The sequence below is a fragment of the Scyliorhinus torazame genome, chromosome 17, assembly GCF_047496885.1.
Source record: "Scyliorhinus torazame isolate Kashiwa2021f chromosome 17, sScyTor2.1, whole genome shotgun sequence".
Taxonomy (NCBI): Eukaryota; Metazoa; Chordata; class Chondrichthyes; order Carcharhiniformes; family Scyliorhinidae; genus Scyliorhinus; species Scyliorhinus torazame.
This window is the reverse complement of record NC_092723.1, coordinates 152264837-152289981: the sequence shown is the minus strand read 5'-3', so window position 1 is coordinate 152289981 and position 25145 is coordinate 152264837. Positions and strand designations below refer to the sequence as shown.

Genomic DNA, 25145 nt, shown 5'->3' with positions numbered 1-25145 from the left:
GAAGAAGGTTAAGAGGTGACTTAATTGAGGCATACAAGATGGTCAGAGGATTGGATAGGGTGGACAGTGAGTGCCTTTTTCCTCGGATGGTATTGTCTAGCACGAGGGGACATAGCTTTAAATTGAGGGGAGATAGATATGAGACAGATGTCAGAGGTAGGTTCTTTACTCAGAGAGTAGTAAGGGCGTGGAATGCCCTGCCTGCAACAGTAGTGGACTCGCCAACACTAAGGGCATTCAAATGGTCATTGGATAGACATATGGACGATAAGGGAATAGTGTAGATGGGCTTTAGAGTGGTTTCACAGGTCGGCGCAACATCGAGGGCCGAAGGGCCTGTACTGCACAGTAATGTTCTATGTTCTACGTTCTATGTTCTCTATGTTCTATCCTTCCTTAGATAAGGGGAACAAAACTGTTCACAGTATTCCAGTGGTGTCTAATTAGTGCCTTGAATAGTTTTAGCAATTCTTCCCTATTTTTACACTCCATTCCCTTTGAAATAATGGGCAACATTCTATTTGCCTTCCAGTTACCTGCTAAACTTGCATGCTAGATTTTTGTACAAGGGCCTCCTAATCCCTCTGTATTGCAACTTTCTGCAGTCTTTCTTCATTTAGGTAACATTCAGTTCCTTAATTTTTCCGACCAAAGTGTATAGCTTCACGTTTTCCTACATTATACTCCAACTGCCAAGTTTTTGTCTATATCCCTCTGAAGACGCTTTGTGTCATCGCACCATGTGGTAGTCACCACTAACTGTATTAGATGTATATTAGATGTAGTACGGTAAGACTCCTGTACTAGAGGTACATGGGTAAATCCCTGCCGGCTGGCTCCGCCCAGTAGGCGGCGTATAAATGTGTGTGCTCACCGGTGCTGCTCCCATTCTGGGAGCAGCTACAGGAGGCCACACATCCTTGCTTAATAAAGCCTTGATTATTCACTACTCTCGTCTTTGTAGTAATTGATAGTGCATCAATGTATTGAGCAAAGATTTTAAAACGATGGAACTTCGCATCAAGCCTGATCGCCTACAGCTGAGCCCTCAAGCAGCCAACGCTACGTCCACCTTTGACCACTGGCTAGCCTGCTTCGAAAGCTACCTCTGAACATCTGCTGAAGAACCCTTGGACGCACAGAAGCCCTCTCATCCGGATGCGCCCACTTACGCTGAAGCAATGGAGCTCCTGAAAGGACATTATGTTTTGCCGGTCAACAAACTAAACGCCAGGCACCTCCTGTGCATGAGACAGCAACTCCCCGGTGAGTCCCTAGATGATTTCTGGCGTGCCCTGCACATCCTGGCGAGGAACTGTGCATCACATCACATGCCACATTTTTGTGTCATCCACGAACTTGGCAATTGTGCATTCAATTCCCATGTCCAAGTCATTAATATGTATTGTAAATCACTATGGCCACAGCACTGATCCCTGTGCACTTCACTAGTTACAGGCTGCCATTCTGAAAATACCCCTCATATCCCAACTCTGTAAGCACGATTTTGCACATCTGTTAGCTGCAGGTGCAAATCCCGTCATGGCCGCAAAATCCCGCGAGAGGCCAAAAGCAGGATTTATGCAAGCAAGATTTCCGACCAGGATCTTCCTGGGCCTTCCGAGGGGACGTGCTCATGTCCAGGAAGCGTGACAACCTGATTTGAATGTATTTTAATCTAATTAGCGAGTTTAAAGTTGAATCTTCAGGCCCACCAGCGTGATATCATGGGGTTATTACATGACACATTAATGGGCACATTACTACGGTTTTTTGAAAATGGGAACCAGGCACCATGAGAGGGAGGGTTGGGAGTGAGAGGGCAGCAGTTTGGGTGCAGGGGTCAGTGTCCTCTGCCAGGATGGGGTCACGGCTGGTGTGTGTTGTCCTCCAGCCAGCAAGCTGTGTATTTTTAAAAGCTTTCAGTGCACTGTGACAGTCTGCAGGCTGTGTTTCAGGAAATGATAATGAGCGCTAAGTTACTCAGCTGTTCATGGAATAGGAGACGAGGCGTCAGTGGGTGCAGGGCTCATAAGGTAGGGAAAGGTGTAATGAGTCTAAGGGGTTGGTTGGATGAGACCCTGAAAGAGAAGGCCGGAGGGTGACCAGCATCCAGCATGGGGTGAGATGAGGGTGGTTGTGTGTGTGTGTGAGTGGGGTGAGGGGGGGGTCCAAGATTTTAAAATTCATGGTGTGGCTATCCAGGAGTCTTAAGTGTAAAGGCCTGATAGTTATGAGATCTCGGGATGATGCAGCCTGAGTAAGAAGGGTGCCTATCCCTGATTCGGGAAGTGATTGCGCCCTCTAACTTTCCTGGGACTTATGCTCGTCAAACTAATTGGCCATCATGACTTAACCCTTAACAATATCAGCTACCCACATTGTAAAATTCAAGGATATGGGTGAAACCATGTTTTAAGTTTGAATGCAGGGAATTGAGAGGGGATATATAAGCAACATTTTTGGAACCTAGCGCCTACCATAGAGGATCCACTAGCTCTGAAGGTATACATAAGCATCCAGTTGACCCTGCCCATCAGGGATGCAGGACCATTGAAGCAGCCTGTCAAAACCCAGATGGGAGGCCACAGGCGACTCTGAAGGGGCGAGGGTATTATTCGGGGCAGTCAAGCGATGAAGTTGGAAGGGAACCACACATGTGAGGGAGTGCTAGCCACTGAATAAGGTGAAGGAATGGCTGCTTCCAAGACCGGGACGACAAAGGGTGAGGAGAGGATCTGAAGGTATCCAACAGGGATACTAATCTCTCTGAGAAATCTCAGCATGGAGTGAATAGAACTGGCAATACTTCTTATAACAGAGCTGGAGGAGCACAGACTCCAGCAGCAATGAAAGGCCGCACCCAGGAAAAGCCCAGTGCCAGGTAGCCAGGGACCTCAGGACAGGCTCAAGGGCCAGGCACAGATCAAGCAGACCAGGGGTCTCGGAGGTGAAGAAGGAGACTGAGGGCTTACAGGATCCGGTTGTCCTTTATGCAGTTATCAGACAATATGTGCAGTAGGAGACTCCGCCTCAACAGGAAGACAGTATGGCACCTGTATGGCATTGTTGCCAACTTGGTACCATGTGAAGAAGGAGAGCACCCATTCCCTGTGGCCATGACGGCGATGGCAGCCCTTAACTTATATGCCACTAGATCATTCCGAGTCACAACAGGTGGCCTTTGTGGTATCTTGCAGTCATCTGCCCACAAGTGCATCCATGAGGTTATGGATGCACTGAATGCCAGGGCATCAGACTACATTACTTTTGAACTAGACCAAACCCATCAGGATGAGAAGACTATGGGTTTCGGGACCATAGCTGCTATGCCACGGGTGCAGGGCCCATCTTTGGCATCATGTGACTCTGTGCGCCCTGTGGCTTAATGTGCTCCCATTTATTAACAGGAAGGGGTTCCACTCCCCTAATGTTCAGATGGTCTGTGATCATCGATGAGGATCATGTACATACGTGCTCGTTTTCCAGGCAGCATGCATGATGGCTTCCTCTTTGGGCAATTTCAAATCCCTGGGATATTTGAGGGTCACTCCAGACTGCAGGGATGGCTCACTGGTGGCATGGGATACCTGCTGAGACCTTGGCTGATGACGCCAGTGCAGAGGCCTGAGACCGATGCAGAGGCCCATTTCAAAGAGGCTCACAGTGTCACCTGCTCTGTGATAGAGTAGTGCATCAAGCTGCTTCTGATGTGTTTCTGCTGCCTTAACAAGTCCGGTGGGGCCCTGCAGTACAATCCCCAGAGGCTCTCCTGCATTGTTGTGGTCTGCTGTGTCCTACACAACTTGGCGCAGTAGTGGGGCCACGCCCTTGATGATGGTGGCCAGAAATGGCAGAGCACCTCCTCTGATGAGGAAGAAGTCTAAGAGAGAGTGGAGGGAAAGACCAAAAAGGACCCGGAGGATGGAAATCAGGCGGAGGCCAGAGTTTGCATGGGCAGGAGGACCAGGGATGCCCTCATTGCTTCCCACTTCGCACAATAGCACCGTTATATTGTCCGACAGCTCTACAACACCCATCTCCAAGAGCCTTGTGACCAAGACAGGAGGTCTGCATGAAAACCAAGTCCTCAGTTTGCTGGGCCTGGTGAGTTCTTGTGCCTGCTTAGTCTGTCAATACAGGAGGATGTAGACAACTTGCAGTGAGGAAAGCTCTGATGCTCCTCAGCTTTTGCTTATATCTGGATTCTGTCTGTTTGCTGCCAGCACATTGACTCACCAGCTCACGTGCGAGTGAGGTTCGCGACTACATCCCGTTGTCCTGTAGCATTAGAGGGGGAGTAGGGGCGAAGGTCTAGGGTTCACTGATTAATGCTGATGCCTTCCAAGATGTATATTTCTTTTGATTTGAGTGGGCCTAACCATTCCCTTTATATTGAGGGCCTGTCAGAAAAGCTGTGGGGCGTGATTCTCCGAAATGGAGACAAAGTCCCGACGCCGGAGTGAAAACCGGAGTGTTTCACTCCGGCGTGGAGCCCGCTCCCAGCCCCCTATTCTCCCGCCCCTGGGGGGCTAGGAGCGGCGTCGCGTATTTTACTCGCGCTGGGCCTTGGCGCCGCGTAAAAAGCGCCGCCGTGGAAATTACGCGGCCAGCGCCGCGTAAATGAAGTCACCCGCGCATGGGCGGTTGCCGTCCTCCCCGAGGCCGCCCCGCAAGAAGATGGCGGATGGATCTTGTGGGACGGCGGAGGAAAGGAGGTCCTCCTTTAGAGAGGTCGGCCCCGTCGGAGGCCCCCCCGGTGAAGGAATCCCCTCCCCCCTCCCCCCCCCCCCCCCCCCAACAGGCTGCCCCCCCCAGCGTTCCCGCACAGTTCCCGCCGGCAGCGACCAGGTGTGGACAGCGGCACCGGGAACCTCTCATGTTGGGGCGGTCGCTCGACCCATCCGGGCCGGAGAATAGCGGGGGTACCGGAGAATCGCCGTTGTGAGTGTCTCGGCCGATACTCCGGCTGGCGCGGCGCAGAACTCGACGGGGCCATTCTCGCCGGTTGGGAGAATGTCGGGACGGCGTTGGACCGGGGTCGCGCGGTAAAACGCCGCGGGCACCAATTCTGCCAACCGGAGAATCGCGCCCGTGAGATTGCATTATGACCATCAACTATCTGTGCCAATTTCACCTGTGTCCATTCAGTGCCCCCTTAGTCTTGCGACCACTCCCACTGTGTCTCGGTGTACTCCCAGGATGCATATCAGCAGTAGAGGAGGCCTGCTGTTTTCCATTCAGCATGCTTGTTGCCAGAGCTGCCCTTGACGGGCGTCCTCTGGAGGGCTGGAACATGAAATCCCCGGCCTACTTTGGGTGGCACTGATGTTGTGACGTCACCCTGTTCTACTCATTGCCACTGAGATGCGCTGGCATCAGGCAGGGGGATTCAGAAGGGGGCGTCATTTCCAGGGTCTCCTGGGTGGAAGACCCTGGGATTTTTTTGCAGCTCTTCCTCCTCCCTCGGGGTACTCGTGGGCCCCAGGTTACTCCGTGGAATGGAGGGACAGCTGGAGTGAGCTCCAGAAACCTCAACACCATCTGGCTCTGCAGTCTTGGAGGCCCACCAATGGTTACTCCGTGGGGTCGAACCCCTCAGCCATGATCCTCAGGGACTGAGCCAGGCTTCAGAGTTTTGAAGTCTCGTCCCAGGCTTTCCACTGTGGGCGCCACCCTTGCAGTGCTGACCTGGGTACCACGCAACACTGGCAACATCTCCTGTGACTGAAGGCTTTGGGACTCCTCCATTTGGTCTTGCAGTCACAGGAATGTCACTGACAACCCCTCCATTCCCAGTTCTGATTTTGCATTTCAAGGAGCTGAGGGATAAACTTGACCAGAGGCAAGGCACCTGGTGGGGCACAGCGAAGTCTTGGGATCCAGTAGACCTCCGACTGCCAGATCCCTGAGCCGTCCCTGTCTTCACCTGATGTGCATCAGAAACCCCACCAAGGTGCTTGTCTCTGTGATGGTGGATGGTGCAGTTGATATCTGTGACACATCATCCCCGGAGATCTCCTCCGAGGTGCTGACAAGGGGGCCAGGAGGTGACACTGCTGGTTGACGGCTCATCGGTTGATGTTCCTGCAAGGCAAGGGACATGGTTTTAGTACATGGACTGGTCATGGTTTTGGACAGCAAAAATGTCACTTGAGACTAGTCATCTGGATGAAGGTGCAGTGGTTCCTTACTTTACTGTTGCAGGCCAACCTCGATGTCTGTACATGTCCACTCCTGGGTCCACCCACACGTGCTCCATGGCCCTCTGCTCGAAAGGAGCAACCATTCTTAGTTTGGACATTCCACCACCCGTTTCTCTCTCTGTGGTTGAGGGCAATCTTCTCCTACAGGCTCAAAAAAGGGGATAGTGTGAGCCGGATGTCTGACGGGTCAGAGGTCGAGGATAACTGGACAACAGGGGCGAAATTCTCCCCCAACGGCGCGATGTCCGTCGACTGGCGCCACAAACGGCGCCAATCAGATGGGCATCGCGCCGGCCCAAAGGTGCGGAATGCTCCGCATCTTTGGGGGCCGAGCCCCAACATTGAGGGGCTAGGCCGGCGCCGGAGGGATTTCCGCCCCGCCAGCTGGCGGAAATGGCGTTTGTTGCCCCGCCAGCTGGCGGAAATGGCGTTTGGTGCCCCGCCAGCTGGCGTGGAAATGCGGCGCATGCGCGGGAGCGTCAGCGGCCGCCAACAGTTTCCCGCGCATGCGCAGTGGGGAGAGTCTCTTCCGCCTCCGCCATGGTGGAGGCCGTGGCAGAGGCGGAAGGGAAAGAGTGCCCCCACGGCACAGGCCCGCCCGCGGATCGGTGGGCCCCGATCGCGGGCCAGGCCACCGTGGGGGCACCCCCCGGGGTCAGATCACCCCGCGCCCCCCCCCCAGGACCCCAGAGCCTGCCCACGCCGCCTGGTCCCACTGGTAAATACCAGCTTTGATTTACGCTGGCGGGACAGGCAATTTCTGGGTGGGACTTCGGCCCATCCGGGCCGGAGAATTGAGCGGGGGGTCCCGCCAACCGGCGCAGTGTGATTCCCGCCCCCGCCCAATCTCGGTACCGGAGACTTCGGCGGGGGCGGGGGCGGGATTCACGGCGGCCAACGGCCATTCTCCGACCCGGCGGGGGGGGTCGGAGAATGACGCCCCAGGGGTTCAGGTGAGGAGTGTCTGGGGGGTCAATTGCGCAATCAATTGCACAGAGACGAGAGTTGAATACAACTGAGGCTTTAATACTCTAAGATGTGTAGCCTCCTACAGCAGCTGGCGAAATGGCTGCTGTATAGGGAGCACACATATTTATACTCCGCCTACTGGGCGGAGCCAGCAGGCAGGGACTACCACCGTACCTGTAGTACAGGGTCTTACCACACATCTTCTAATGTATACAACAGTGGTGATTACCACAATCATGCTGATCCTTGATCTCAATGCCATATTCCCGCTTTCTCCCCATACCCCTTGATGCTATCAAAATATGAAAAATTATCTATCTCTTTATTGAATACATTCAGTGACTTGGCCTCCACAGCTTCTGTAATGGAGAAATCCACAGGTTCACTACCCTTTGGTTAAAGAAATGTTCCCTCATCTCAGTAATAAATGGTCTATCCCATATCCTGAGACTGTGTCCCTTGGTTCTAGATTCCCCAACCAGGGAAAGCATCCTCCCTGCCTCTAGTCTGTCCAACACTGTTGGAATTTTATACATTTCAATCAGATCGCCTCTCATCCTTCTAAACTCTAGTGATTACAGACCCAGTCGAACCAATCTCTCCTCATGATTGAAGCCCTGCAAGGTTAGACAGCAGCTGTCATGGCTGTGGACAAGTCCCACAATCTCAATCCTGCAACTGATTACGAGGATTTCCGAGGCGCCGCCTTGCGGGAGTGGTAATGATTCCATGGACTGTGAAGCTGCTGTCCTTTCTCAGAAAGGCAGCATTTTCTATCCCGTCCCTGACACTCTGTCAGTGTGGCACCCAGCCAGCCCAGACTATGCCGCCTGTCCATACTGAGGTATGGTTCAAAGCCAGGTCTTATAGGCTGACAGCTGCTTGAGGTCATCCTCCAAGGCCAGCTGCAGTCCTGCGGTTGGAAGTGATAGTCTTTCACCAGCCATGGTGCATCCATTGGGTTAGCACTGCAGAGGGGCACATGAACAGGCTGCAAGTCAGGCAGTAAAGGGACACACTGGACAGAGTAGTTGAATTTTCCATGCACTGTAACATGGTTTCATTAGTACATTTGGTTCATGTTTATTTTGTGGTGCACCTATTTTTGGATTGTAACCAAATGGACACTATGATGCTCAGTGACAATGGGGAAATAAGGTAAGGGACTATTGGTGAATGAGAAATTGGGGTTGTGGATGAGTTCTTCATGGGCCATTCAGGTAGAGAGGGCCATTAAGCGTGCCTCCTCCCTTCCTCACCCTCTTATTCCTCCTCCTCAGCTACTCTCTGTATAGCTGGTGGCTTTCATTTCCTGAGTATTGCATATGTGTGTCATCCGTTGCACATGGAAATGATCAGGCATGTTGTCAGTGGTAGCCCTTGCTGGCCAGTCACCACCCTTTGGTTTACTGCGGTGGGTCAAATGGAGCTGGCACAGCATTCTGCCACAAAATGAACAAAGAAAAGTACAGCACAGGAACAGGCCCTTCGGCCCTCCAAGCCCATGCCGACCATGCTGCCCGACTAAACTACAATCTTCTACACTTCTTGGGTCCGTTTCCCTCTATTCCCATCCTATTCATGTATTTGTCAAGGTGCCCCTTAAATGTAACTATCGTCCCTGCTTCCACCACCTCCTCCGGCAGCGAGTTCCAGGCACCCACTACCCTCTGTGTAAAAAACTTGCCTCGTACATCTACTCTAAACCTTACCCTGGGGAAAAGCCTCTGACTATCCACTCTGTCTATGCCCCTCATAATTTTGTAGACCTCTATCAGGTCGCCCCTCAACTTCCGTCGTTCCAGTGAGAACAAACCGAGTTTGTGGCATGAAGGCAACATGCCTGCTGCCCGGCTGCCCAGCACTGAGCCGCATGACTCGCTAACTGGACGGTGAAGGATCAAAACCCCTATTGGTCCCGGGATAGGGCAGAATTTACATGTTACATGTGCAGCCAATGGCACACTGCACTCTGGGGAAAGCCTCTAATTCTAGTGAAGCAGGAAGTTCTCTTTGCCTGCTTGTCTTTGGCAACAGAAAATGAAATGTAATTAGCTGTCTTTGAACAGAGAGCCTGAGTGACCTTCTTTATGCAATTGTGGTCAGCAAATTGCAAGATGTTGCAAATACTTCCAGCTTCAGCATGGAAGGATTCAGATGCATCAAACTCCACTGCAGTCACCTTCACAGCCACTGGCAATACCATTCTTGCCCTACTCTCAGGTTGCAGCTATGGCTGCACCAGGCAGCAGATTTCAGTGAGGACAGCATTACTGAAGCATCAGCCTCTCATACATTTTTTCTCTTACTAAGGACAGGAGAGGTGATTCCTGAGAACCTGGGTGGATATGACCCCATCCCCAGTATAGCTCTTCCCTGCCATTTGTTTTGGTAAATGGGAGTGTGGAGACTGCCCGGCAGAGTCAGGATCCTGTAAATATTGATATGTCATTTGGACTTTGACTGAATTTTAACTCTGAGGTATTCGAAGTGTGGATTGTCTTCAAGCCACCAGTAAATGCCAGTTAGCGAGCAGTATTGGACCAGAAGACGACTAGGTAAGTTTCCATGTTTTAAATTTTCAAATGGTCAGAAATTCTCTGCCTGGTCCAGCATGGAAAACCTTCAAAGATGTGCAAAATGGTAAAGCTGTAAACGCGCCTGTAGAATCTAAACTCAGTGCCCAAAAGCAATGAGAAAGCTGTAGAAATCATTCTACACCATGTGAGTTGTTAGGTAGGTTTTGGCCCCCTGCTTTAGGAAGAATATGACGATCATGGAAAGAGTGCAGATGAGATTCAGTGACCTGGGGCGAGATTCTCCAACCCCCCGCCGGGTTGGAGAATCGCCGGGGGCTGGCGTGAATCCCGCCCCCGCCGGTTGCCAAATTCTCCGGCACCGGATATTCGGCAGGGGCGGGAATCGTGCCGCGTCGGTTGGCGGTCCCCCCCCCCGGCAATTTTCCGGCCCCTTTGGGCCGAAGTCCCGCTGCTAGAATGCCTGTCCCGCCGGCGTGGATTAAACCACCTCTCTTACCGGCGGGACAAGGCGGCGCGGGCGGGCTCCAGGGTCCTCCGGGGTGATCTGGCCCCGGGGGGTGCCCCCACGGTGGCCTGGCCCGCGATCAGGGCCCACCGATCCATGGGCGGGCCTGTGCCGTGGGGGCACTCTTTTCCTTCCGCCTTCGCCACGGTCTCCACCATGGCGGAGGTGGAAGAGACTCCCGCCACTGCGCATGCGCGGGGATGCCGTGAGCGGCCGCTGACGCTCCCGCGCATGCGCCGCCCGGCAGTGTCATTTCTGCACCAGCTGGCGGGACACCAAAGGCCTTTCCCGCCAGCTGGCGGGGCGGAAATCAGTCTGCCGCGGGCCTAGCTCCTCAAGATTAGGGCTCGACCGGTCAAGATGCGGAGGATTCCGCACCTTTGGGGCGGTGCGTAGCCGGACTGATTTACGCCGTTTTTGGTGCCGGTCGGCGGACATCGCGCCGATTACGGAGAATTTCGCTCCTGCTCCCCATGGATCTGAAGCATTCGTTATGGGAAGAAGTTAAAGAGGCCACCGCCCTTTCCATCAGAACACAGGAGGTCACAGCTGGAGATCTAACTGAGGAGCTCAAAATTAAAAGATCTTTTATCGTGTTAAATTTGGATGAACTATTTCTAGTCATGGGTGAATTGGCAACCGGAGGGTCTAAATTTAAAATCAGCACCAAGTTTCAGCAAGGCTGTCCTCACTGAAATCTGCTGCCTGGTGCAGCCATAGCTGCAACCTGAGAGTAGGGCAAGAATGGTATTGCCAGTGGCTGTGAAGGTGACTGCAGTGGAGTTTTATGCATCTGACTGGCTGGACCTGGAATGAGGAGATTAGGGGATTTTAGAAAACAGATGATGTTGAGAAATACAACAGTGGTGTAAGTAGAATTCATAATAACCTTCCCACCTGAGAGTTTTAAATGATTTGAAAAGGGTATTTTTTAAGGGTTTGAGGAAAGAATTGGGTAGATGGGTCTTTTTTGAACCAGTCAAGGTGACTGAGGGAGTGAGTGCTGCACTGTCAGAGGTGTTGAGTGGAATTTTCCACTCCCAGCTCAAGGCATTTATTGCAGCGGCAGCCCGTCTTTGGGATCTTCCAGTCTCGCCGCTGTCAATCGGCTTTCCCATTGTTCACGCTCACCGCTGCTGGAGAACCGGGGTTCCCGAGGGGGGGGGGGAAACTCGGCGGCTGGATCGGAAGATCCCGCCAGCGGTGGGAATATCCAGAAAATTTCAGCCCTTATCTTTTGGAGTAGATGTTAAACCAAGGCTCTGCCTGTCTTCTCACGTGGATGTATAAGATCTCATAGCGCTAATTCGAAGAAGTGTAGGCAAGTTATCTCTGATGACCTGGTCAATATTTGTCACACAATTGAAATCACAAAAACACATTGTTTGACCCTTATCGCACTGCTGCTCGTGAAGCTTGCTGTGTGCAAATTGATTGCTGCATTTCCTACTTTACAACAGTGGCTACACTTCAAAACAAAGTACTTCACTGTTAAGTCATTCGGAACATCTGGTGGTCATGAAAAGTGCTATATAAATGCAAGCATTTTCTTTTCCATGAAGTGAATTTATACCAACCACTTCATAATTCTGAGATTCTAAGAGTTGTAAATAGGACCACTAAAACTGTAATCCAGTATTCACTTTCTCCCTGTATCTCAACAAGAGATAGCCCCAGAGAGGCCATTTCCTCTGCACTGTAAATTCAATGATAATCTATGATTAATCTAGGACAAAGGTTCGGCACAACATCGTGGGCCGAAGGGCCTGTTCTGTGCTGTATTTTCTATGTTCTATGTTCTATGTTCCGGACATCTATGTATACAAGCACCTTGTATCCCAGGGCAGAGGTTTTGGCTGTCAAAACACTGGGATGTGACAGACACAGAGAAATAGAATGTTCCCTCAGAGTTTCAAACAGATTTCATCTCGACTTTCATTTTAGCAACAAAGTAAAGCAGTTAAAACAAAGACCTGAGTCCAACGTAAAACAAAGTGAGAGGGGCCTGCCTCAGATACCACATGGACTGTACGACCAGCACAGTCACACTGGATGCAAGTAGCTGTGGCCCTCTGATTAACATTTTAAATCTATCCGTAATTAACTTAAATGTAAGATAATGCAAATACTACCATGGGAGGAGCCAAACGCATAAATGTAAGCATATATCAGCAGAGATCCCTCCTCTAGGGAACAGAACTGAGGTTCCGGCTAGGCACAGCAGGCAGGGTGTTGCTGTTCCCTTGCTGAAATCCTAACTGCAGCTTCCAATTTGGAACAATCCAAGTGACTGAACCTTCAGACTCCATGTTAGAAAATGTGGTTTCTCTTTTGGGACCACTGCAATTTTGTCACTGGACAGTTGATAAAGGAAAATGGTGCAGGATTCACACACCAGGAATAATAATTTTAGTGAGTTAACTTGCACATTGATTTTTCTGGCAGGAAAGAACATCCTCTACCTGGTTTAACTCAATCCTCAATGCTCTAAGCCATGCTACTGGAGAAATAAGCATTGTCATGCACTGAAAGCTCGTAGCTACGTGTGAGATGGCCCTGCCTTAAACTGCACCATATGTTAATATGAGTAGACACTTTTTTGGAGGAGAGTGCAGTCGGAATGTAGTTGTGCCTGGAAGATCTCGCTGCAATATTTCCTTTGGTAGCTGACAACAAATGCCAAGACCTTTCTAAAATCAAAAACTTACTTTACTAATGAAAAAAAGAACCTAACATCATTTTTGCTTCACGTTTTCAGTTCAAGGAATACTTCTCATTGTTACACTACTTCAACACAACTGCATGATGGTGGGATTATATGTTTTAGGGACTTCACAAACCCCAGGTAATGAGAGTGTAATCGAAAGCCAGCTTGGCTCAGTTGGAGAAAACCTTGACATCTGAATTTACAGCATTACAAAACCATCATTAGATTTTTTTTTTTAAATGGCTCTCTGTATTAAGTGAACTCTGATGGCCTGAATGGTTCTGGACAGATCAGAGTTCAAACTGCTTCGAAAAAAAGAGCACAAACAGAAATAAAATTCAGTTAGATTTTTTTGCCCCCTCAGGTACATAGAGTTGGGAATGGAATAATTTGAATCAACCTTTAGCAAATATAAACAAAATTGGGATTAGGCATAATTCTTGGGCTGCCATGATAGTAGCTCATCACACCGCTGACGGTAGTCATTTTTATTGAGCCTTTCTTAGTATTCAATACAATAACAAATCTTACTTCAAATGCTGCGCATATTGCTGTGAGAAGGAAAAGTTATTTCTCATCTGCAAGATGCATATGGGTGTGGCTTGCTAATGTTAATTTACACTTACGTACATGGCACATTACATCACAAAGTAACACTGATATAAAACATCTCTACGGCAGGAACTAATTTCATGAGCCATCTGATCCGAAATGTTAAAACAATTTGAATATTTTAGCACAGATACTAAAGGGGACCTGCTCAGTCAGCAGTGAAGAGTGCAGGCTTAGTCTTACAGGAAATACACGGTATAGACCTTCAAACAAAGGATGGGCTTTTGGCTTTGAATTTCTAAAAGCACAGAGCAGTAATTTAAAAACTCTCATCTCACCTTTGTAGCATACTGTCAACCACATAAGTTCCAGGAGCTGACTGCCAAACTCACACACATCCAAGCCCAGCATGGTAATCTTTTTGCAAACAGTGTAGATGCTGCCTCACTCAAAAACGAGCACAAAAAAAACCCTCCACAACCAGAACAAAATATCCTTTACACTGCACCCATAAAGTATATAAAAGAGAAAAATATCCCCCCCCCAAAAAAAAGTAATCCTGGACAACAGAATTTCACATGCTACACACTGACTGCAATGGAACTATAATGTAAAAATCCTATTCGTCTGCAGACGCTATTGATTTGCTCGCTGCCCTAATGCTATGCTGCTCTCAACTCCCATCAGTCATTATCTCGCAGATGTCTATGATCTCATCTCCCTCCCACCACATGCAGCACACACTTGAATACAAACACAATGCTTCCCCATGTAGCGAGAATATGTAATACTCCCAATTCACTGACTGGTATTTGTAATCCTGAGGTTTGTGTATCACCGCTATGCTACCTGGGAGAATGCAATAATACATCCTTACTAACGCAGACAAGCACTATTCACCAGCAGTGTAATGGTACACAGTAAAAAAAAATCAAGAAATCTCTTGTATTTAAACAATGCTCCTACATTGACTGTCGGAAACACAGCATCACAACTTAATCTTTCACATAAAAAATATATTTCAAATTGCAGTTCGACTAATTTAGTGAAACTGTGGATAACTTGCTCTTGTTTATACCGAAGTGTGCTTACCTCACATATTCTTATGAATATATTGGGACCATTGTTTTCATTTGTTTCACTTCCTCCCCTCCCCCATCACAATACATCACCTAGCACAAGATTAAAAATAGTAACACATACACTTTTTAATCCACATTAAATTTTCACACAGCAAGATACCACTGCAAACATTTTACTGACTGACATATTTAAGCCCCCCTCTAAATATGACAGATCTGCCATAAGTGAAAAAGGAATATTCTGCATAATTTATGAAACCAACCATAAACAAGGATGCAGAACATTTTAAATTAGCTTCTTTGAGCCAGAGGACATTGCATTATGGACACGTCAATGATGATTTGTTTACATTACAATTACAGTACCAGCAGATTTCTTTTGTAGTGCTTCAACGACAAGACTTACACAGTTACACACTAGGCTGGGCTCAATAAGGTTCGAAATTGCATGATTATGTCTATCAATCATTCAAACTCACTTGCTTCAGTTTTGTTTCTAATCAGAGCTCTTTGAACCATTAGGTGAAGTAGGATATGTGAAGGCTGGGATTTCCATCTCACAGGAGGGAAAAAGTGACATCATGCTGCTTCAGATGCACTTCTTCTTGCTAATCAGAGGGAAACTGCTGTGATTTTTTTGGAGAAGTTTGCACGCATTGGTCCTCCCAACTGTACCGATTCTGTGAAAGCTGAAGGATTTGCACATGCGATATGCAGGACACAGCTGAACAGATCATAAATGTCTCCTTTTGTCTAACTGTGCAACAGGCTCCCCAGGCATTGATGTTACCCTCCCCCACTAACCCCCCCCCCCCCCCCCTCCCCCCCATCCATCCCATCCCTCCCCTCCCTTCAATAATGGGCGACGAGCAAGAATAAAGATTTAAATACGGGAAACACATCCCTACCTCATTGCTGTAATATTCTCTGAACACAAAGTATTTACAACAAAAACAGAAAATACTGGAAAATCTCAGCAGGCCTGGCAGCATCTGTGGAGAGTGAAACAGAATTCATGGGCGAAATTCTCCGTTATCGGCGGAAAGTCCGCCGATTGGCGCATAAAACGGCGCAAATCCCACTTGCGTCACGTCAGAAAAATGGGTCGATAGTCTCCGGCCCGAAATGGGCTAGCAGCGACGTAACGGGATCCGCGCTTGCGCAGTGGTTCACGCCGTGCAGCGTCATACGCGCTGCACGGCGTGACGGCTCATAAGGCCGCGCTGCTCCCCCCCACCCGACCGGAACACCCGACCGCAACACCCGACTGGATGGCTGGCCGTCGCTCAGCCCCGAGGTTCGAGTCACGCGATGTGTAGGCGCTCCTGGACGCGATGGAGCAGAGGAGGGACGCCCTGTATCCCGGGCACGGCCGCAGAGTTGCCCCACGCCACAGACGGCGTCTGTGGAGGGAAGTGGCAGAGGCCGTCACCGCTGTGGCCCTGACACCACGGACAGGCACCCAGTGCCACAAGAAGGTGAACGACCTCGTCAGAGCAGGCAGGGTGAGCCTCCCCATATCCCCCCCTCCCCCATATCCCCCCCTCCCCCATATCCCCCATATCCCCCCTCCCCCATATCCCCATATCCCCCTCCCCCATATCCCCCCTCCCCCATATCCCCCTCCCCATATCCCCCATATCCCCCCTCCCCCATATCCCCCCCTCCCCATATCCCCCCTCCCCCATATCCCCCATATCCCCCCTCCCCCATATCCCCAAGTGAATCCAGCCCTAACCTTAACCTCTGCAATGCACGCGCAACCGATGGCGTGCATTCATATACCTGCCTAACAGTGTTGCCTTTTACCCCTGCCACCACCCACCCCCCCCCACAGGAGAAGCGCGCACACAACAATAGGGAGCATGTGAGGACTGGAGGAGGGCCCGCTGATCAGAGGCCACTGACCGTACACGAGGAAAGGGCCCTGGAACTGGCTGGCGGACCTGAGGACCGGGAGGTTGCTGATGCAGAGGTCGGGGCGTACTAGCGAGTGAGCCACCGACAGCCCGTCCCCACATCCCCCCTCCCCTATATCCCCCTCCCCCGTATCACCTGATCACTGCCTGATGTCTAACCATGCATGCTTCATTGTGTATCGCAGGACCAAACGTCCAGGCACCCATCCCCGCAGATGCACACTGCCCGCAGGATGCCCCTCGGAGACCACAGGAGACGGAGAGACCCGCACCCTCCAGCATGCGACGCCCGCAGGATGCCCCTCGGAGACCACAGGAGACGGAGAGACCCGCACCCTCCAGCATGCGACGCCCGCAGGATGCCCCTCGGAGACCACAGGAGACGGAGAGACCCGCACCCTCCAGCATGCGACGCCCGCAGGATGCCCCTCGGAGACCACGGGAGACGGAGAGACCCGCACCCTCCAGCATGCGACGCCCGCAGGATGCCCCTCGGAGACCACGGGAGACGGAGAGACCTGGACCCTCCAGCATGCGACGCCCGCAGGATGCCCCTCGCACACCACGGGAGACGGAGAGACCTGGAGCAACAGGGAGACGACACCCCCGTCACGTGCGGGAGCGACCACCCAGCGATGAGGGGGGCAGCCACAGGCCCCCGTCACATCCGAGCCAGGACACCACTACCCAGGACACCACTACCCAGGATACCACTACCCAGGACACCACTACCCAGGACACCACTACCCAGGACACCCCTACCCGGGATAGCACTACCCAGGAAGATGAAATACCGGACAGTGACTCAGAGTGGATGGGTGGAGACGAACCCCCACCCCAAAGTGCCATGGACTCAGAGTGGGACGAAGAGCACGACACAACGCCACTGCTGTCACCAACACCCTCCACCATCGCAGAAACACTCACCACGGTTGGGCACTTTAGTGATGAGGCGTCTGGTACACTCACTGGTGCGCACAACACAGCCGTCCCGGTACAGCAGGTGGAGGTAGGAGCAGCAGAGGGACCGGGCGGTCGGAGGGCAGCCCAGGCCAAGCGAACATCTGCCGCCCAGATGGATCCCGGGTTCCTGCAGTTACCACACCCACACATAGATCCGATGCAACCACCGACCCGGAGACAAGCGAAGAGGGTGACGGGCGGCTTGCGGCGGCTGCGGTCGCAGATGGAGGAGTCCACCCGCGTCCAGGAGCTGGGAGTGGTGCCGGTCATGCGTGCCACCCAGGCCGACACCGCACGGGTGGCGTCCGCGGTGGAGGCAATGGGTGCGACGGTGTCAGACATGGGGAACGGTTTGCGAGGCCTGGGGCCTTCCTTGCAGGCGGCGTCTGTGGCCCAGGAAATGGCTGCCCTCTCACAGGAGGCCATGAGCCAGTGCCAGCACCAGATGGCAGAGGCGCTCAACGCCATAGCCCAGTCTCTGCAGGCCATGGCCCAGTCTCAGCAGGCCATGGCCCAGTCTCTGCAGGCCATGGCCCAGTCTCAGCAGGCCATGGCCCAGTCTCTGCAGGCCATGGCCCAGTCTCAGCAGGCCATCGCTGAGGGCATCGGCGCCAGTGGCCATGTGCGGGCCGGCGTCGCACTGTCACAGACAGGGTTTGCCAACCCCCTGGGCTCCATGGCTGCAAAGCTGCAGACCCCTGTCGATACCAGCACGGGCCTCCAGGACTGGCAGCGCCAGATGTCGGGGGGGCGTCGGATGGCCAGTCCGTTCGCATCCCCCACCCATGTAGAGGCCTGGGGGCCATCGGGCACCGCGAGGGAGGAGGAGGTGGTGTGGTCCGTCCCGGCTCCCTCTGTAGGGGAGGTCCCGGTACACCGCGACACCTCGGACTCCCCCCCTTCCGTCCCAGGTGCATCGGGTGGGCAACGGGCAGGACAGGCTGGCAGCTCGCCATCCCAGTCGCCCGGGCCGCAGCCTGGCCCATCTAGGCCAGGACGCCCCAGGAAACGGCCGCCAAAGGGATCCAGTGTCAGAGGGCAGGAATCACAGGAGTCCACCTCCAGTTCTGCTGTACCGTCTAGGGAACCACGTAGACGTAGTCAAAGGGCCCGTAAGGCCAAACAATTAGACACTGAGTAAGTTGGCACGGGTGCAGGGCACAGATGAGTTTTAGGGGCTAGGGCACGTGCATGAACTCCTTTGGTTATTAAAGTCAATGTTACACCTACCGAAGCTGCCTTTGTGCTCTGTCCAAAGTGTGCGGGCGTGTCATGTACGTTGAGCGCAAGTGTGTGTGTGAGGGGTGGTCTTACCTCAGCCCCAGGTGAGTCTGCCCCCTTCCCCCTGGGCCGCCATCAACATCCCCCGGGCAGAGGACGGGACCGTGCGCTGCAGTGTCACAGCCGCATGCAGGGATGGTCCGGGTGGATGGTGGTACTGTGGCCATGGGTCAGACATAGTCCAACGATGTAGAGCCAGGAGCTCATCGCAGGGCGGGTTGTCATCATCCTCCATGGCCTGCGATAGACACGCGTCCACCCGCAACTGTGTGAGCCCGGCCCGTTGTGCCGCAGGTGGATCGGCAATGGGGGGGGGTGGTGTGCATGCGGGTGGGGTGGGTGGGGTTGGGGAGGGGGGTGAGGGTGCTGGGTGGGTGGATGGGTGGGGGGTGTGGGTGGTTGGCTGTTGCCATGGTGTGCGGTCTGTGGCTATACTACCCGATTCCCACGCCCATCTAGTCAGTGAAGCGGGCGTCTATCAGTCTGTCCCGTGCCCGCTGGGCCAGCCGGTAACGGTGGACAGCCACCCGCCTGTGTCTACCCCGTCTGCCCTGACCATTGCCCCCATCCCCCTCATCTGGGGAGGACTGTGCCTCTTCCTGCTGCTCCTCCACTCCGCCCTCCTCTGCCTGCGGCACTTCGCCCCTCTGCTGGGCTATGTTGTGCAGGACGCAGCACACCACAATGATGCGGCCGACCCTATCAGACCGATACTGGAGGGCGCCCCCAGAGAGGTCCAGGCACCTGAAACGCATCTTCAGCACGCCAAAGCACCTCTCGATCACTCCCCTTGTCGCTACATGGGCATCATTGTAGCGGTTCTCCGCCTCATTGCGTGGCCTCCGTATAGGCGTCATCAGCCACGATCGCAATGGGTAGCCCCTGTCGCCCAGCAACCAGCCCCTCAGCCGGGGATGGCGTCCCTCGTACATGCCGGGGATGGATGCCCGCGACAACACGAATGAGTCGTGTACACTGCCTGGGTGACGGGCGCAGACGTGCAGGATCATCATGCGGTGGTCGCAGACCACCTGTACGTTCATCGAATAGGTCCCCTTCCTATTAGTGAACACGGCCCTGTTATCTGCAGGTGGCCGCACGGCGACGTGCATCCCATCGATCGCGCCCTGGACCATGGGGAACCCGGCCACGGCAGAGAAGCCCACGGCCCGGGCATCTTGGCTGGCCCGGTCCACGGGGAAGCGGATGTAGCGGTGCGCCATGGCATAAAGGGCATCTGTCACTGCCCGGATGCACCGGTGCACCGAAGTCTGCGATATGCCCGACAGGTCCCCACTCGGTGCCTGGAATGACCCCGTTGCATAAATGTTCAGGGCCACCGTAACCTTGACGGACACGGGGAGAGGGTGTCCCCCGCCAGTGCCACGCGGTGACAGGTGTGCCAGCAGGTGGCAGATGTGTGCCACGGTTTCCCGGCTCATCCGGAGTCTCCTCCTGCATTCCCGGTCCGTGAGGTCCTGGTATGACTGCCGGGGCCGGTACACACGGGGCGCCCTCGGGTGCCTCCGTTGCCGTGGGGCTGCGACGTCCTCCTCCCCCTCCTCGTCCTGTCGGTCAGGTGTCCCTCCAGCCTGGGCGGCTGCCGCCTGCCCCTCTGCGGCAGCCTGCGCCGCCTCTCTGGCACGCTCCTCCTCCTCATCCAGGGCAACATAGACATGAGCGGCTGCCACCACGGCGGCCAACATCGCTGGATGACCTGAAAACATGACGGCCTGGTGGGGGGGAGGGGAACGACATCATTGCCCATATCCCCTCCTCCCCCCAGCCAGGTGGCATGGACCGCATGGGTCCAACTGTTGGAGGCTGGCACCTGGTCAGGTGGACCAACTCACTTGCCCTCCCATCACCCTCCTCGGCACGGACCCCCCCCCCAACCTCCACCCCGGCACGGACCCCCCCCCCAACCCCCAACCTCCACCCCGGCACGGACCCCCCCAACCCCCAACCTCCACCCCGGCACGGACCCCCCCCAAACCTCCACCCCAGCACGGACCCCCCCCAACCCCCAACCTCCACCCCGGCACGGACCCCCCCCCCAACCTCCACCCCAGCACGGACCCCCCCCAACCCCCAACCTCCACCCCGGCACGGACCCCCCGCCCCAACCTCCACCCCGGCACGGACCCCCTCCCGGCACTCCACCGGAGCCCAGCCTACTCTAACCACCCCCCCCCCCCCCCGCCGCACACACACACACACAAGCCAAGACACACCTCTCCTCACGCAATCTGCGGCCACGCCATTTCCTGCCCAGAGCCAACCCCCCAGGCCGTCACTCACCTCCACGCTGGTCGGCGTGAGCCTGGAGCACCGGGTCACGCCGATGAAAAGGAGGTTTGATTCACGTCGACGTGAACGGTCATCACGTCGACGGGACTTCGGCCCATCCGGAAGGGAGAATATCGGCAGGCCGAAAATCGGCTGCCTTGCGCAGACCCGTGACATTCTCTGCGGCAGCGGCGCCATTAACGCCCCGCCGACTTTTCTCCCTTCGGAGACTTCGGCGGGGGCGGGGGCGGGATTCACGGCGGCCAACGGGCATTCTCCGACCCTCTGGGGGGTCGGAGAATGACGCCCCATGTATCCAGACCAGATGATTTCTTCAGAGCGAAAAAGAGGGATAAATGTGTTGAATTTTATGCTGTCTAAGAGGGAGTGAAGTAATTGGAGCAGAGTAGAAGGTCATTGGTGGGAGTGATGGCAACAAAGATGTGTAGATTGTGAGACAGAGGGTGTGTTAATGGCAGGAGAATTTGCTAGAACGTTGCATAAATATGTGTCAATAGGAGAATAAAGGTCAGAGTTCAGTAAAAGAAAAACTAAAGAACAAGTGACAGATGTACCTGTAGGGGATGGTTTTTTTTCATTGAGACAAAACATACCTGGTATAATTCTCCCAAAAGAGTTCTACATGTGGGGCGAAATTCTCCGTTATCGGCGCGATGTCCGCCGACCGGCGCCAAAAACGGCGCAAATCCCACCTGCATCACGCCGCCCCAAACGTCGCAAAGTCTCCGGCCCGGAATGGGCTAGCAGCGACGTGACGCTATCCGCGCTGGCTCACGTGGTTCACGCCGTGCGGCGTCTATGTGACGGCTCATAAGGACGCGCTGCTCCCCCCACCCGACCAGAACACCCGACCGGTTGGCCGCCCGCCGCTCAGCCCCGAGGTTCCAGTCCCGTGACATTGAGGCGCTCCTGGACTCAGTGGAGCAGAGGAGGGAGGCCCTGTATCCCGGACACGGCCGCAGGGTTGCCCCACGCCACAGCCAGCGGCTGTGGAGGGAACTGGCCGAGGCCGTCACCGCTGTGGCCCTGACACCATGGACAGGCACCCAGTGCCACAAGAAGGTGAACGACCTTGTCAGAGCAGCCAAGGTGAGCCGCCCAATATCCATACCCCCATATCCCCCCTCCCCATATTCCCCATATCCCCCTCCCCATATCCCCCCTCCCCCATATCCCCTGCCCAATATCCATACCCCCATATCCCCCCTCCCCATATTCCACATATCCCCCCTCCCCCATATCCCCCATATCCCCCTCCCCATATCCCCCCTCCCCATATCCCCCCTCCCCCATATCCCCCCCTCCCCCATATCCTCCCTCCCCCATATCCCCTCTCCCCCATATCCCCCCTCCCCCATATTCCCCATATCCCCCTCCCAAATATCCCCCCTCCCCCATATCCCCCATATCCACCTTCCCCCATTTCCCCAAGTGAATCCAGCCCTAACCTTAACCTCTGCAATACACGCGCAACCGATGGCGTGCATTCATATACCTGTCTAACAGTGTTGCCTTTTACCCCTGCCACCACCCCCCACAGGAGAAGCGTGCACACAACACCAGGGATCATGTGAGGACTGGAGGTGGCCCAGCTGATGAGAGGCCACTGAGCGAACATGAGGGAAGGGCCCTGGAACTGGCTGGCGGACCTGAGGACCGGGAAGTTGCTGATGCAGAGGTCGGGGGCGTACTAGCAAGTGCGCCACCGACAGCCCGTCCCCATATCCCCCCTCCCCCATATCACCTGATCACTGCCTGCGTGTCTAACCATGCATGCTTCACTGTGTATCGCAGGAGCAAACGTCGAGGCACCCATCCCCGCAGATGCAGACCGCCCACAGGATGCCCCTCGGAGCCCACTGGAGACGGAGAGACCCGGACCCTCTGGCATGCGACGCCCGCACGATGCCCCTCGGAGACCACTGGAGACGGAGAGACCTGGCGCAACAGGGAGACGGCCCCCCCGTCTCATGCGGGTGCGGCGACGCAGGCGTGTGCCACCCAGCGACGAGAGGGGCAGCCACAGGCCCCCGTCACAGCCGAGCCACGAAACCACAACCCAGGACACCACTACCCAGGTCACCCCTACCAGGACACCCCTACCCAGGAAACCGAAATACAGGACAGTGATACAGATTGGATGGGTGGAGATGAACCGCCACCCCAAAGTGCCATGGACTCAGAGTCGGACGATGCGCACGACACAACGCCACTGCTGTCACCAACACCCTCCACCATCGCAGAGACGCTCACCTGGGGGCCATCGGGCACCCCGCGGGAGGAGGAGGTGCTGGGGTCTGTTCTGGGTCCCATTGTAGGGGAGGTCCCAGAACACCTCAAAAGCTCGGGCTCCCCCCCTTCCATCCCAGGTGCATCGGGTGTGCAACGGGCAGGACAGGTTGGCAGCTCGCCATTCCAGTCGCCCGGGCCGCAGCCTGGCCCATCTAGGCCAGGACGCCCCAGCAAACGGCCGCCAAAGGGATTGGGGGCGTCATTCTCCGACCCCCCGCTGGGTCGGAGAATGGCCGTTGGCCGCCGTGAATCCCGCCCCCGCCGAAGTCTCTGGTACCGGAGATTGGGCAGGGGCGGGAATCGGGCCGCGCCGGTTGGCGGGACCCCCCGTTCAAATATCCGGCCCGGATGGGCCAAAGTCCCACCCAGAAATTGCCTGTCCCGCCAGCGTAAATCAAACCTGGTATTTACCGGCGGGACCAGGCGGCGTGGGCGGGCTCCGGGGTCCTGGGGGGGGCGCGGGGCGATCTGACCCCGGGGGGTGCCCCCACGGTGGCCTGGCCCGCGATCGGGGCCCACCGATCCGCGGGCGGGCTTGTGCCGTGGGGGCACACTTTCCCTTCCGCCTCCGCTACGGCCTCCACCATGGCGGAGGCGGAAGAGACTCTCCCCACTGCGCATGCGCGGGAAACTTTCAGTGGCCGCTGACGCTCCCGCGCATGCGCCGGGAAGCTGCCAGCGGCCGCTGATGCTCCCGCGCATGCGCCGCTTTTCCGCGCCAGCTGGAGGGGAAACAAACGCCATTTCCGCCAGCTGGCGGGGGGGGAAATCCCTCCGGCTTCGGCCTAGCCCCTCAATGTTGGGACTAGGCCGCCAAAGATGCGGAGAATTCCGCACCTTTCGGCCGGCGCGATGCTCGTCTTTGGCGCCAGTCGGCGGACGTCGCACCGTTGGGGGAGAATTTCGCCCCATGTGTCAGAGGGCAGGAATCGCAGGAGTCCACCTCCAGTTCTGCTGTACCGTCTGGGGAACCACCTAGGCGTAGTCAAAGGGCCCGTAAGGCCAAACAATTAGACACTGAGTAGGTTGGCACGGGCGCAGGGCACAGATGAGTTTTAGGGGCTAGGGTACGTGCATGAACTCCTTTCGTTATTAAAGTCAATGTTACACCTACAGAAGCTGCCTTTGTGCTCTGTCCAAAGCATGCGGGGGTGTCATGTACGTTGAGCGCAAGTGTGTGTGTGAGGGGTGGTCTTACCACAGCCCCAGGTGAGTCTGCCCCGTTCCCCCTGGGCCGCCATCAACATCCCCCCGGGCAGAGGACGGGACCGTGCGCTGCAGTGTCACAGCCGCATGCAGGGATGGTCCGGGTGGATGGTGGTACTGTGGCCATGGGTCAGACATAGTCCAACGATGTGGAGCCAGGAGCTCACCGCAGGGCGGGTTGTCATCATCCTCCATGGCCTGCAATAGACACGCGTCCACCCGCAACTGTGTGAGCCCGGCCTGTTGTGCCGCAGGTGGATCGGCAATGGGGGGGGGGGTGGTGTGCATGCGGGTGGGGTGGGTGGGGTTGGGGAGGGAGGTGAGGGTGCTGGGTGGGTGGATGGGTGGGGGGTGTGGGTGGTCGGGTGTTGCCATGGTGTGCGGTCTGTGGCCATACTACCCGATTCCCACGCCCATCTAGTCAGTGAAGCGGGCGTCTATCAGCCTGTCCCGTGCCCGCTGGCCCAGCCGGTAACGGTGGACAGCCACCCGCCCGTGTCTAGCCCGTCTGCCCTGACCATTGCCCCCAACCCCCTCATCTGGGGAGGACTGCGCCTCTTCCTGCTGCCCCTCCACTCCGCCCTCCTCTGCCTGCGGCACATCGCCCCTCTGC

General features: G+C 55.0%; 1 protein-coding gene across 2 annotated transcripts in view; it reads right to left on the bottom strand.

The window, feature by feature from the left end:
- Positions 1-15187, bottom strand: part of arhgdig (Rho GDP dissociation inhibitor (GDI) gamma) — a 101106-nt gene extending 85919 nt beyond the window's left edge. The window contains exon 1 of one of the 2 annotated variants that reach the window (XM_072481300.1): positions 15041-15187. In XM_072481300.1, the coding sequence (XP_072337401.1) occupies positions 15041-15080 (40 nt within the window). In that variant the 5' untranslated portion in view covers positions 15081-15187. Of the gene's footprint in view, positions 1-13817; positions 14210-15040 lie in introns of those variants that run through there. The other variant, XM_072481298.1, reaches the window with a different exon arrangement.
- Between the last annotated feature and the right edge of the window lie 9958 nt (positions 15188-25145).